This window comes from Microtus oregoni, unplaced genomic scaffold, assembly GCF_018167655.1.
Source record: "Microtus oregoni isolate MIOR12 unplaced genomic scaffold, Mior012 000005F_ref0000423, whole genome shotgun sequence".
Lineage (NCBI taxonomy): Eukaryota > Metazoa > Chordata > Mammalia > Rodentia > Cricetidae > Microtus > Microtus oregoni.
Window position 1 is genome coordinate 35,086,979 of NW_024543064.1, and position 13,533 is coordinate 35,100,511.

Consider the following 13,533-nt stretch of genomic DNA (forward strand, 5'->3'; position numbering starts at 1 on the left):
GCTAAGGCTTTTATGGCTTTTTCTTAAATATAATATATGCCTTGGGGCACTAGGTTGTTTTGGTGTATGTGTTTACTGTGTATGTTGCTGTTGGACAACCCACTTCCTGTCTAATGCAGAGGTGATCAAATATGGCTAGATGTCCATCTTCTTCTGGTGCTAAGTTTCTACTTCCAAATACTTGGCTGAATTTTATTGTCTTGCACTTTCAGTGGTGCTGTTCCTGGATTGGGGAGGGGGTCTGCCAAACATGAACTGGTAGGAATGTACTTGGTGCTGAAAATGGATGATTGGATATGAGCCAGGTCTTGGGTTGTACCGATTTTCTTTCACCTGGTTTCCAGTTAAGACTGTAATCCTATGCTGGAAAACTGATAAAAACATGGGAAGTGATCCCTGAGGAAAACAGTTGGTATGTTAAATCAGAGACATAAGCTCTGACTGGAAAGGCTCAGATTGAGGTGGGGATAACTGGAAGAATCTGGAGGAGAAAGTCTGATCTGTACATAGTAAGGTTGCAGTATGTCAATAATTGGAATTGTTCTATTGTCTGCAGTTTTGCTGTAGAAAAAAATAAATATGCTAATTAAAAATCTTTCTTCTGGAATTATACTTTTTTACAAGAAGGGTTCTGGGTTACCTGGAGTACCTCACTGGGATATGGGGTTGAGTGACAAGCTGTTCTGTCAGTTCTGGGTATTTAGTTGAGGTGCTAAAGGCCATCCCATTGAGTGCAGGAAGTGGGAGCTGCCTTACACTGGCTCACTGGCTCTTTTGTTTTGTTTTTCCAAGACAGGGTTTCACAGTAGTTTTAGAGCCTGTCCTTGAACTAGCTCTTGTAGACCAGGCTGAACTTGCAGAGATCTGCCTGCCTCTGTCTCCAGAGTGCTGGGATTAAAGTCATGCACTATCACCACCCGGCTCCACTGGCTCTTTCAAAGGCCAGTGTTGAAACAGATCCCCCTCATTGCTGTTGGAGAAGCATAGAGCCTGGGGGCAAAGTAGTGTTGAGTGCGGATGGCATTGTGCTGAAATGACAGTTTTTGTGTTGTTTGTTTTTTTCCTCTCACAAATTATTTCTCTGGGCTGGTCACTAAGGCTTGGGCTCATCCTGACTTTGAACATTGTATTATTGTTCTGAGTCCTAAAGTTTCTCCATCTTTCCAGTTGGAATTGACTTGATATGACCAGTACAAGATCTTTCCTGATTGGATTTGTAGTTGTTCAGAATGCCATTCCAGTACATGATCTACTTGGCTGGAACCTAAATCTTCAGGAAGCTTTGGATTGTGGATGGATAGATTTCTGTCTAGAAGTACTGACGAAGTTGGGACTGTAGTGAAATCTGACAATAAAGCTAGCTTTAGTAAAACCTAGCTATTTTCAGAGATTTGAATGCCAGGCAGTTACTGTGGATATCTGAAATCATTTACTCCTCAATCTGTTTTGCGAAAGGAAAATGTACAGAAAAAAACCTAGTTGGCTTGGTTGGAATTTATCTAAGGCTTTATTTAAAAAAAAAAAAAAAAACAAAACTGCAGGTCAGGCTGGGAGGCGGTGTCGCACACCTTTATTCCCAGCACTCGGGAGGCAGAAGCAGGTTGATTATTGAGTTTGAGGCCAGTGTGGTCTACAAGAGTAAGTTCCAGGACAGCCAGGACTATTATATAGAAAAATCCAGTCTCGAAAAACCAAAAGAAAAAAAAAAGCTACAAGTCTAGAACTAGGCCTTCTGTCTCAAAAACTTGGTGGGTTTGGGTCAAAACTGGTGGGATCCCACTGACGAAAGCCTCTTCTGTGGAAGGCTGGGGGTCTACAAAGCCAGGATTGTGGGAGAAGGAACTGGTTTCCAGTGAAGATGGATTGGATACCTGTAGAACATGAAAGGTAGTTTTTTTTTTTTTTTTTTTTGTTCTTGTTTTAATTTAAGCAGAACTAGTAAAAAGATTGTGGACAAAGTCACAGAGAAGCAGGTTCTGCTACACAGTGTTTAATGGGTAAATTTTAAGGATCAAATGGGTTAATATAGTTACTGATGCATACTAGCTAATAGAAGCTGATCAGTCATACTTTCTAGCTGCAGTGGATTCTTACCAGTGGTGGGTACTGGAACTGGTACTCATGGGCACTTGCTGGATTGATCTCTGCCAATGTCTGGACATCTGCGTCTCTTGCATTCACCAGTCTCAGAAAGAGCTCAGCTTGACCTGCCTGGGAAAAGGAAGAGTGGTACTCCATCTGAATCTTGGAGTAGACCCAGTCCCTACCCTCCACACGTACCTGGGGAATTTCATTCTGGCCAAGACTGAGGTTGGAGTTAGGAGGAAGGACCTGAAGTGGGAGGCGCCAACGCCCACTAAGCATCTGCTTATCTTGGTCAAATAGCAATAGTGAGGCCCAAGCCTTTGGTTGTGGTGCCCATGTAACACTCTGCCAGGCATGTAGTTCACAGATCAAAGATACCAGTGGTGATGGAGGCAATCTGTAGAACAACCAATGCCATGTAATACTAAGCCAAAATACCTTCTTAGGGCTTTTGTCATTCTGAGCCCCCAGGAGCACCTGCGTACAGATTTAACAATGAGGTGAGGCCTTCATTACTAACAGTGACTGACCTGGGTACAGGCTGCCTGCTTGCAAGGATGGCACAGTTGCCCATAGGTCCAGGAGCTGACGGTGGTGGTAAGCAAAGGGCTGGAGGCAATGTTGTGGTCTCTCCTGTATTCTGTCCATCCTGGACCAATCTTGTCAATAGCTGCACCCAAACCCAAGAAGCCTCAAGGCCCCAAAGGAAGTCATAGAAAATGACAAGGCCAGCCCTGAAGAATACAAATCTAAGCACACAAATCAAATCCTCCCGTTCCCCACCCCCAGTAGTCCCGTGTGTCTACTTAAATGTCAGTAGTGGCTGAGTTAAAGAGGCTGTGAAGGAGAGAGCTGCCCTCACCCAGTATCATACGGTGCAGGGCCTAGAGCATCGGATGCTGGTAGGAAGAAGTGGCGATCCAGACCTAACGTCCTTGTCATGGTTCCATTAACTATCTGCTGTGGACAAGAGTTTAACCATACAGAATTGCAAATTGCCCATACTCCCCAAACTGCATGCCAGGATTGCCAGTTTCCTCACAGATGTTGAAGTGTCATGGAAATTCTGGACATTTGTTGAACTGGGCATTGGTGGAAGGAGGAAGGATTTATCACCTCTTCTACTCAGGTGCGGCCAGGGATCAGCTAGGAGCTGAGGCTCCCTGGGTCCTAGAAACAGAAAAGGTTGGTTTGAGCTAGAGGAACTGAAGTAAGAAATCGGTAAAATAGAGTTATATACAAAAGGCACAAGGATAGGTACATAGACACAAAACGATGATACACACATGGGCCTCATTCTGCAGGCATGGACCCTTCACCCCTTCTCCTGGGTTGAGTATCTTGGTATGGGCAAGGAAGGAGTTGGGTTTTCACTTACCCCAGGGCGCCAGACTCAGGCCCTTCTTCTGCAAGGCTTGTATTTCTGCCTCCAAGAGCCGGTTTTCGGCTTCCACCACTAGAAGCTCCTCAGAGATGGCAGTTACTTTTTCTGAGATGAATTAAAGTGACGTGTCATCCTTTACTCTATGTAGTTCTCCAACATTAAGGTTTTCTGTGCAAGTCCGAATTTATCAGGCGGCTCCCACGCTAGTGGTGCCCTCCCTCACACCCTTTTCTCCTCCCAAGCCTAGGACCTCAATGTGCAAAGGTTCTCTAGGCTTGCCCTCCTCCTGCTCACCCTTGCGATTCTGCCACTGCCTCAACTCCAGGGCTGATGCCTCCACTTGCAGCTGCCATATTTTGTCCAAAACTCCGGGGTCCCGGCCACCACCGCTCACGTAGGCCTCACGTAGGGCCCTAGCAAGGAGGCAGCAAAAAGCAGTCTCCCCAGCCTGAACAGCCTCCCGCCCCTACACCCCACCCCCCGAGCTCGGGACCTCACTGGATCTCTGCAGGCAGTGTTCCTGGCTTGACCAGCGCGGGCGGACATCTCTTTCCCTCCTTAAAAGAGTCCCTCTGGATGCTGACGCAGAGAGGTGATGTCACGGACCCGCGACCAATCCCGAGTCCAAGGCCCCACCCCACTCGCGCTCCGCAAGGTTCCGCGGGAGTCTCACCGGGGCTGTGACTGTAGCGCTAATATGCGCGCCCCCAGTCTTTGCAGAGCGCCCCGTGTCCGGCCGGCCTCTGCCTTGAGTTCTCGGAGCTCGCGCTGCAGGCCGAATGGCGCGGGTAGTCCTCCCATGGGTCCCGCTACGCCAAGGAGGCGCCGTTTTAGCTCTGAGGGAGACAGGGGCCGAGTCAGGTGAGTCTAGCACAGCGGCAAGGCCCCGCGGCGACGCCTCCCTACCTCTCACCCTCTCCGCGGAGCTCCAGGGCCTGGCTTTGTGCTTCTGTCTCTGCCACGCGCCTAGCGCGGGTTCCCTGCAATGTACGCAGCCTCTCGCCAGGGCTCCCTGCAGTCTGCGAGGTGGCACCCTCAGTCGCCCAGGGGCGCATTTCCTTTAGGGACAGTCTCAGCAACTGCACCTGCAGGTAATGGGACCCGCTAGCTCTGAACTGGGTGATCTCCCTCAAGTGTTACCTACAGGTATGAAGTTTGTATCTATGTTGGGTGTAGGTGGGTGTGTACCTCCTCTGTCAACCTCTTTAGAGCAGATTTACTGGCCTCTTCCTGCTCTGGATGGCTCTGTTGCTCTTGTGCCACAATCTGGGGGCAGGGAGAAGAAGACTCCTGAGAATCCTGCTTGCTGGAAAACCTACCCCAACCATTGACGACCCTTACCGTGGTGCCCCGTTGTTCCATGGCTACTGAAGGCTGTGTTCCATGTGTCACCTCCGGAGTCAGCCGACCAATGCAGAATCGCTGGGTGTGGGTGGCCAACAAAGGCCAGGAGCGGAAAACCATGTCACAGGACTTGCAAGGCAGAAATCCGGACTCCCCAGAGTAATCGGCCATGGGATGGGATCCGTTAATGACACCAGTAGAGTCCTTTAGAGGGTATGGCAAAAGGGAAAGAACAGAGAGAAAAGGCCAACTCTTAAATCTCCAAGATCTTCAAATTTATGTTTATGTTTGGGGAGGAGTCCTAGCTCCCTGGGCAGCAAGTACAGGCCTAGACAGGCCAGAACAATGTCCCTTGCCACCTTTGGGAGGAGCCCCAATTGAGAAAGTCTCAGTCTGTTCCATCGATTGCATGAGTTTGGCCAAGTTTGGCAGCAACTTCGATTTCTTTCCTTACAGAAAAGGCAGCACCTTTGCCTAACTGGGCCATATCACTTTGATCACTTCATAGCCTGTGGCAGGCAAGTGTTGTATCACTGATGTTCTCTGAAGTGGACAGGATTCAAGTTAGTGCTCTTCTCCACTGCAGGGAACACCAGAAGCTGCAATCTGTGTGCCTCTAAGCAAACACAGAATTACCGGGCTCCAGCTGTAGTCAGAATCAGACTGGTGAAATCATCTGTACATCTATCAGGATTGTAAGCAGTTACCAAAGCACTCCTTTTCTAAACAAGATAGGGTCCTGAAGGTGTTTGCCGCAAATACCCCAAATGAGGAACAAGTTACGAAGTGTGTAAAAAAATACTCTCAATTTAGCTCAATTCCAAAAGAGAAAAAGATCAACTTAGATTTGTTATGAAGACAAACTGGTAAATGGCTAAGCCTTAATCTTTGTCTACTTCTCAACCCCAAGTTTGATGTTTTTTTTTCCCCAACAACATTCTTTTTTTTTTTTTAAATATTTATTATGTATACAATATTCTGTCTGTATGTCTGCAGGCCAGAAGAGGGCACCAGACCTCATTACAGATGGTTGTGAGCCACCACTGGTTGCTGGGAATTGAACTCAGGACCTTCGGAGGAGCAGGCAATGCTCTTAACCACTGAGCCATCTCTCCAGCCCCCAACAACATTCTTTTTCTTTTTTTTAAAGATTTATTTATTTATTATGTATATAGTATTCTCAGTACTCTGCATGCAGGCCAGAAGAGGGCACAGATCTCATTACAGATGGTTGTGAGCCACCATGTGGTTGCTGGGAATTGAACGCAGGACCTTTGGAAGAGCAGGCGGTGCTCTTAACCACTGAGCCATCTCTCCAGCCCCCCCCAACAACATTCTTAACTCATTGATTTAAAGGTGCTTTTTGTTGTTGTTGTGTATATTGTTATTTTGTATGTTTGTGCACCAAACACATGCAGTTCCTGAGGAAGCTAGAAGAGGGAACCCCTGGATGTTGTATAATTTTAAGATGTGCTAATTTGTTTACACTGTGGAAAATTTGTTTTAACGATGCAAAGATGTGTTGCATTCGTTTAACTCTGTGAAGCTGTGTTATTTTGCCTGTCTAAAACACCTGATGGTCTAATAAAGAGTTGAACGGCCAATAGCTAGGCAGGAGAAAGGGTAAGGCAGGGCAGGTGGGCAGAGAATAGGAGAGAAGGAGGAGCAAGACAGAACCAGGAGAGGAGGACATCAGGGACCAGCCGCCCAGCTTCACAGCAAGCCAGAGAAAGAAGTAAAGAAAGGTATACATACAGAAATAGAGAAAGGTAAAAGGTAGATGGGATAACTTAAGATAAGCTGGCTAAAAATAAGCCAAGCTAAGGCTTATTGTAAGACTAAGACTCAATGTGTGTAGTTTATTTGGGAACTGGGTGTCGGGACCCCAATGTCCTCTTCTTGTTTTCTTTTCTTTTAAAGATTTATTTATTTATTGTGTATACAACATTCTGCCTCCATGTATGCCCACATGCCAGAAAAGGGCACCAGATCTCATTATAGATGGCTGTGAGCCACCATGTGGTTGCTGGGAATTGAACTCATGACCTCTGGAAGAGCAGCCAGTGCTCTTAACCACTGAGCCATCTCTCCAGCCCCCTCTTCTTGTTTTCTTGCCTCCTGTTTGCTCCTTCTGTTTTATACTCTCTGCCTGCCAGCCACGACTATCCTTTCTCCTGCCTCACTATTGACTGTTCAGCTTTTTATTGGACAGCCAAAGAATCACAGCTTCACATAATAAAACAAGTGTAACACAAATACATCTTTGCATCATTAAATGTTCCACAGTATAAACAAATTAACACATCTTAAAATAATATTCTGCAACACATGCTGTAGGCACATGTACAACTCAGAGAACAACTTGTGGGAGTCAGTTCTAGCCTTCTACCACCTCGTGATCCCAGGGATTGAATGCTAGTTGTCAGACACAGGGCAAGAAGTACCTTAATCCATCTCGATGGTCATCTTTAAGATTTGCAAATGGCTCCCTTAATGATACTGCACTACAACAGCACAGGCTGCCGCATGCTCTTCGCCAGTCTACCTTCCGGGTCCTGCTATGTTCACCTCTCTCCTTTCCTCTGGTTTGGCCAACCGTTTCTTTTAAATATGGCACTCCAGCTTATATATCGTCCATCCCTGTCTCATCAATATGATATTGCTTTGCATCTACTAGGGACAGCAAAAGGATGCTCTGATGGATACCTAGCTCTTAGCACACAGAACTTTGTTCTAAGTTTCCATCTTTTCTAAAAGAACTTCATTGGCCACTGGCCAGACATGGCTCAATCATGCCCCATGCACCCAGTTTTTTTCTTTCTTTTTTTCTTTCTTTTTTTTTTTTATTGAGACAGAGTTTCTCTGTGTAGCCTTAACTGTCCTGGAACTCTTGTCACAGAGAAACTCTTGCCTCTGCCTCCCAAATGCTGGAATTAAAGATGAGCACCACCACCACCTGGCTCCCAGTTCTTAGGAAGTAGGAAACCGAGTCAGAACTCCTTTAAAACACGCAGAAAGCACCCAAACCCATGCACACTGGTGAATCCTTGGCACTAAAACATTCTTTCAGGAAAGAAAATGTAGTTTATTATGAATAATTTATTGCACAGGTTCTTCTGCATCGAAGTTTTTGCTAAAAGGAACAGGAATTTAGGTGGGGCTGAATTCAGTTTTCTCCCAGACTTCTAAAAATATTTCCCCTAAAGAAAGAATCCACTCTCTAATTTAAAAAAAAAAAATATATTTCTTACACAGGACAATCCAAACTGATGCAAAATATTTATTCCACGTTAGTTATTTTATGCAGTAGTTCCCCTCAACAGACTTGTGACAACCACATCTTTTAAATCTGTAAATAATGTTATCAAAATAATCTTAATCTTTGAAATCTCACAAAAATTCATATTTTACAATCCACCCTGAATATCAAGGCTGCAAGAATAACATTTCCTATATCCAAATATTTTACAGCTGTACCCAAAAAGAAAAAAAAACAACAACAAAAAAATAAAACAAAAACAACCACATATGCCTGGTTAAGGGCTAAGTTGCCCGAGCAGCCAAAAATAAAATATCCAAATTATTAGCATTAATTTAATACAATTATAACTTCAATAGTCACTTTGTCATTGACAATGATTGCTTGAGCACAGGGGTGAGTGCCCAAGGGCTGGTAGTGGGCGCTGTGGTCAGCAGCATCTCCCTGCATCTCTGCACTGCCAGCTCCCACTTGTGCACGGCCCCACAGGTACTGTGTGTGTGCTTAAAAAGTTCCACCACACAGATGTCTCTCTATTAAGCAGATAACAAAGAATAACAACAAAAGTTAAGCAAGACAATTGTTCTCTCTTTGGGATATGATTATTTCCCTTGTGCATGAAGTATTCAACAACGTAAGAAAAGGAAAAGAACACTTTTTATATTCTCTAAACACAAAGCTGAGCTCAGTGGGGCAGGTCAACGGTGAGCACTTATATTTCTACTTCCAGGCATCATCATCTGACGTCTCACTGCTGCTTGTTTCTGTGCCGGAATCCTCATCCTCTGCATTCAGAGTGCTTCTCCACGGGGAGAACAGGCTGGAACTGCGGCTCAGCAACAAGCCGTTTTTTCCAAACCCATTTCTTCGTAGCTATGGAACATAGGAGAGAAAGAAAACATTTCTAACATCTCTTGAAGAACTTTTCAAACTTAAATGCAAAGATGAACCTTACAAGGATTTCATCTGTCTTATTTCCAGCACTTGGGAGGCAGAGGCAGAGGCAGGCGGATCTCTGTGAGTTCGAGACCAGCCTGGTCTACAAGAGCTAGTTCCAGGACAGGCTCCAAAACCACAGAGAAACTGTCTCGAAAAACCAAAATAAATAAATAAATAAATAAATAAATAAATAAATAAAAAAAGAAACAGGGTCTTAACTATGTAGCCCTGGATCTCCCTAAGTAGACCATGCTGGCCTCTGCTCAAGTGCTGGGCTGAGCCTGAAGATGTATGCTACTACACCTGGGTCATCCAATCAAGTCACAGTCTAAGCAGGGCAGTGGTGGCGCACACCTTTAAACCTAACACTTGGGAGGCAGAGACAGGTGGATCTTGGTGAGTTTGAGGCTAACCCAATCTACAAAGTGGGTTCCAAGACAGCCAAAGTTCTTACACAAAGAAATGTGGTCTCAGCCGGGCGATGGTGGCGCACGCCTTTAATCCCAGCACTCGGGAGGCAGAAGCAGGTGGATCTTTGTGAGTTCGAGACCAGCCTGGTCTACAGAGCTAGTTCCAGGACAGGCTCCAAAGCCACAGAGAAACCCTGTCTCGAAAAACCAAAAAAAAAAAAAAAAAAAGAAAAAGAAAAAAAAAGAAATGTGGTCTCCGAAAACCAAAACTAACAAAACCAAAGCCAAACAAAACAAACCCACCACCACAAAACCACAGTCTAAGCATGTACGGTCTGTGGGGTTTTAGAGCCCTATTTCAAACAGTTGTAAGTGGTAAAATCTTATGTCAGCCTGTACACTGGCTCCATTATGAGATTTCCTAGGTATCACTTATGCTTTAAATATTATCATTATTACCCCCCCCCCCCCCCACACACACAGAGTTTCTCTGTGTATCCATACTGGCTGACCTGGAACTCTAGTTCAGGATGGCATCAAACTCAAGAGACCTGCCTACTTCTGCCTCCTGAATGCCGGGGACTAAAGGTATGTGCCACCACTGCTCAGCAAAGATTTATTTTTCTCATCTTTTATTTATTTTACATGCCAACCACAGCTCCGTCCCTCCTCCCACCTCCTTTCTATTCACCCCCCACCATCCACTCCTCAGAAAGCATAAGACTTCCCAAGAGCAGATAACAAACCCTGGCATATCAAGCTGAGGCAGGACTAGGTTCCTTGCCCCTGCATCAAGACTGAGCAAGGTATCTCACCATAGGGAACGGGTTCCAAAAAGCCATCTCATGCACCAGTGACAGATCCTGGTCCGACTTCAGCCAAGATTTTTATTTTTAATTATGTGTGTGGTATCTATGGAAGCTAGACACCTCAAATCCTTTTGAGCTTGAGTTACAGGTGGTTGTGAGCCAATATGGCTGCCAAGAATCAAACTCAGGTCTTAGGCAAGTACCGAATGCCCTCTTAACTACCTGGAAATCTCTCTCTAGCCCACTGTCTATGCTGCAGAGAGAAACAAATGAGGTCTGTAGAGATGTTATTTCTTTTGTTAATTTTTGTATTATAAACCTTGGATCTGGTAATGTTTTACTCTGTTAGATTCCAAGCATTAACCAAGTCAATTTACATAAGCTTTTTGGTTCCTTAGCTCTGGTCAAAATGCTAGGACAGGGATGGTTTTCCTAAAGAATCAGAGCAACCCTGTGGTTCTGGTAAGGAGTTAAGAGCTGTGAGCATGGAACCTGTTATTTTCCAAATCTGCTCACGGGCCTGGCCTGTGAGATTCCTACTGTACACCAGTTTGACACCCAACACCCTATTTCTACAGTGGTAGTTTAAGTCTTTCAATTTTAGGGTTTCCTGTCAGCTGCAGTAGCACATGGCTGTGAGCTTGCAGCTATGAGGCAGGTAGGAGGACTGCTGTAGGCTCAAAGTAGCTTGGTTTACAGTGTGCTTCAAACTACCAGGACTACATAAGGAGATCCTGTTTTTTTGTTTCAATAATTTATTTTTATGTTCATTAGTGTTTTGTCTACATGCACACCAGAGTGAGGGTGTCAGAAGCCCTGCAACAGAAGTTACAGTTGAGCTGCCATGTGGGTGCTGGGAACTGAACCCAGTACTTTGGGAGAGTAGTCAGTGCTCTTAACCGCTGAGCCAATCTCTCCTGCCCCTCTGTTTTTTGAGACAGGGTTTCCCTGGGTAGGTAGATCTGGCTGTCCTGGAACTCAATGCAGACCAGGCTGGGATTAAAGTCATGTATCACCACCACAACTGGTGAGAACCTGTCTAAAGACAATCGGGGAAGGCTCAGGGATGGTGCGTACCTGCTCTGTTCTCATGTGGAACTCCTTGAGCTCATCTTCTGTGAGTGGAAGGCAACTCTCATCGTTTTCCGGATATTCCTGCCATCCCATTGCTTTTAATAACCTGGAGGAGGCAAAACAACAGCGAAGAGAACATAATGCTGGTAAAGCTTGACCATGAAGCCTACAAGCAACCATGGGGAATGCCTGCCCAAGTCCAACGGATGTTACAGAAGGAATTTTGATTCTTCATAGTAGGACAATTTACTCAGTTGCTCATAATTAAATGGACACTCTTCCTGGTTAACAGCGTTTTCAATCTCATGGCTTTGTGGCCTCTCTCATAACCTCAGGAACCTCTCAAGTTCCTCTAGACCAATGGTTCTCAACTGTGGGACACAACCCCTTTGTGGGTCAAAAGATCCTTTCACAGGGGTCATATACCAGATATCCTGCACATCAGATATTTACATTATGATTCATAACAGTAGCAAAATTACAGTTATGAAGTAGTAACAAGGCAGACTATTCAATACATAAAGCCTTTGGTTAAAACAGTTGCTTGCATATATAGGATTCCCAGGCTTCTCAAAGCCCTTTAAAGAGATTTTACAGTAATTGCTCAACTAACACATCTGTGGAAGGTCTCCTCTGCCCTGACTATATTCCCAAAACAAAGTCTGAAATTAAACTCAGAGAATGCCCAGTGGGCAACAGGGCTAACCTAGGCTAACAAGAGTAAGTCAGGAGGATCTCATGGTCACACCTCTCAAGTTTTAAAAGTATGTTTAAGGTCACCACTCATCTTCTCCGCACCTGTGCTCTGCTTCCAGAGAGTGGGACAGGACCTCCCCTTCTTCCACAATGGGTAGAGAAAGTCCATTCTGAAGACAATCTTGTTCTCCATTTTCCTTTGGTTCAGGTGTGTGGCTGCCCTCCAACTGTAATAAGGATGGACAGACTTGCTTCAATGATCGTTTGTGGCAAGATAAGCAACCAGAATATTTCCCAGACCACACCTCACTCTCGACCTATGCAGGTTTTGTCCATTTATTTATTTATTTATTTATTTATTTATTTATTTTTTTGGTTTTTCGAGACAGGGTTTCTCTGCAGCTTTGGAGCCTGTCCTGGAACTCCCTTTGTTGACCAGGCTGGCCTCGAACTCAGAGATCCTCCTGCCTCTGCCTCCCAAGTGCTGGGATTAAAGGCGTGCGCCACCACCGCCTGGCAGTTTTGTCCATTTAAAAATCGAGATCTGCTGTGCCAATAAACTAACTGGAGTCAAACGATCCTGAACATGCAATGCTAAGGGTGTGTGTGCGTGGACTTCATCACAAGGTCACTGATCTAAATCTACAGTGCACAGAACAACCGAAGATGTGCAGGAGAGAGCACAGGCTGAGCATGGCAATGACTCAGATAAAGCACCACACGAACAATCCACACAATACTTAACAACTTCATTAAAAGCAAGTTTTGCTCTGTTGAAGACACTGTTTAGAGAACGATACAGCATGACAGCACATGCCTGTAATCCTAGTATTGAGGAGGTAGAGGAACCAAAATCAAGAATTCAAAGCCAATATGGGTTATAATATAGCGAGACCCAGCACTCCTTATCTGTTAAAAACCTTATTCTCTATGATATACAAAAAAACACTTAAAAATTCAACATTCAGATAATTAACAATTTAATTAAGGGACTGAAAGTGGTGACACACATTTTTAACCCCAATACAATTATTCTTAAATACTACATGTTAATGTAAAATAGTTCACATTCAAATGCTCCTTCCAATAAAACTATAGAGAAAAGTTATCAAGGTCAGGCCGGGTGAGGTGGTGCACGCCTTTGAGCCCAGCGCTTGGAGGGCAGAGGCAGATGGAGAGTGAGGACAGCCATGAGTACACAGTGATGCCCAAAGAGAAAGAAAACAAAAAGGACTTGTAAGATGGTTCACTGGGTAAAGGCATTTGCAACCAAACCTGATGGTTTGAGTTTGATGCCTGAAACTTCCAAGTAGTACCTGGCCCCAATAGTGGATTTTTGTTGTACACGGACATACCCACCTGCACTTAAGGGAAAAAAAGTTAAAAAAAAAAAACAAAAAACAAAAAACTAGCTGGTGGTGGTGCACGCCTTTAAACCTAGCACTCAGGGGGCAGAGGCAGGCGGATCTCTAAGGACAGCCCGATCTACAGAGTTAAGTTCTGGGGCAATAAGGACTACACATAGAAACCTGT

At 44.9% G+C, this 13,533-nt stretch overlaps 2 protein-coding genes across 4 annotated transcripts in view; both read right to left on the reverse strand.

Annotated features, from left to right (window-relative positions):
- Positions 1–1,445: 1,445 nt before the first annotated feature.
- Ccdc17 (coiled-coil domain containing 17) lies at positions 1,446–4,984 on the reverse strand. The gene is made up of 13 exons (XM_041651135.1): positions 4,811–4,984; positions 4,658–4,735; positions 4,383–4,554; positions 4,143–4,305; positions 3,968–4,048; positions 3,764–3,882; positions 3,464–3,574; positions 3,128–3,255; positions 2,948–3,045; positions 2,616–2,819; positions 2,281–2,482; positions 2,095–2,211; positions 1,446–1,871 (listed from the first exon to the last, which is right to left on the reverse strand). The coding sequence occupies exons 1-13, from the start codon at positions 4,982–4,984 to the stop codon at positions 1,710–1,712; spliced, it is 1,809 nt and encodes a 602-aa protein (XP_041507069.1). The 3' UTR covers positions 1,446–1,709.
- Positions 4,985–8,078: 3,094 nt separating this feature from the next.
- Gpbp1l1 (GC-rich promoter binding protein 1 like 1) overlaps positions 8,079–13,533 on the reverse strand; it is a 40,864-nt gene continuing 35,409 nt past the window's right edge. For all 3 annotated transcript variants that reach the window (XM_041651822.1, XM_041651824.1, XM_041651823.1), the window contains exons 10-12: positions 12,103–12,227; positions 11,308–11,410; positions 8,079–8,945 (exon numbers count right to left, since the gene is read on the reverse strand). In XM_041651822.1, coding sequence (XP_041507756.1) covers positions 8,793–8,945; positions 11,308–11,410; positions 12,103–12,227 — 381 coding nt within the window. In that variant the 3' untranslated portion in view covers positions 8,079–8,792. The remainder of the gene's footprint in view (positions 8,946–11,307; positions 11,411–12,102; positions 12,228–13,533) is intronic.

Coding starts and splice junctions, on each gene's coding strand:
- Ccdc17 (XM_041651135.1), bottom strand. CDS start 4,984: ATGGCCGATTACTCTGGGGAGTCCGGATTTCTGCCTTGCAAGTCCTGT. Junction 4,736..4,810: donor TGGAACAACGGGGCACCACG/GTAAGGGTCGTC, acceptor CCCTGCCCCCAG/ATTGTGGCACAAGAGCAACA. Junction 1,872..2,094: donor AGTTCCAGTACCCACCACTG/GTAAGAATCCAC, acceptor CATGTTCTACAG/GTATCCAATCCATCTTCACT.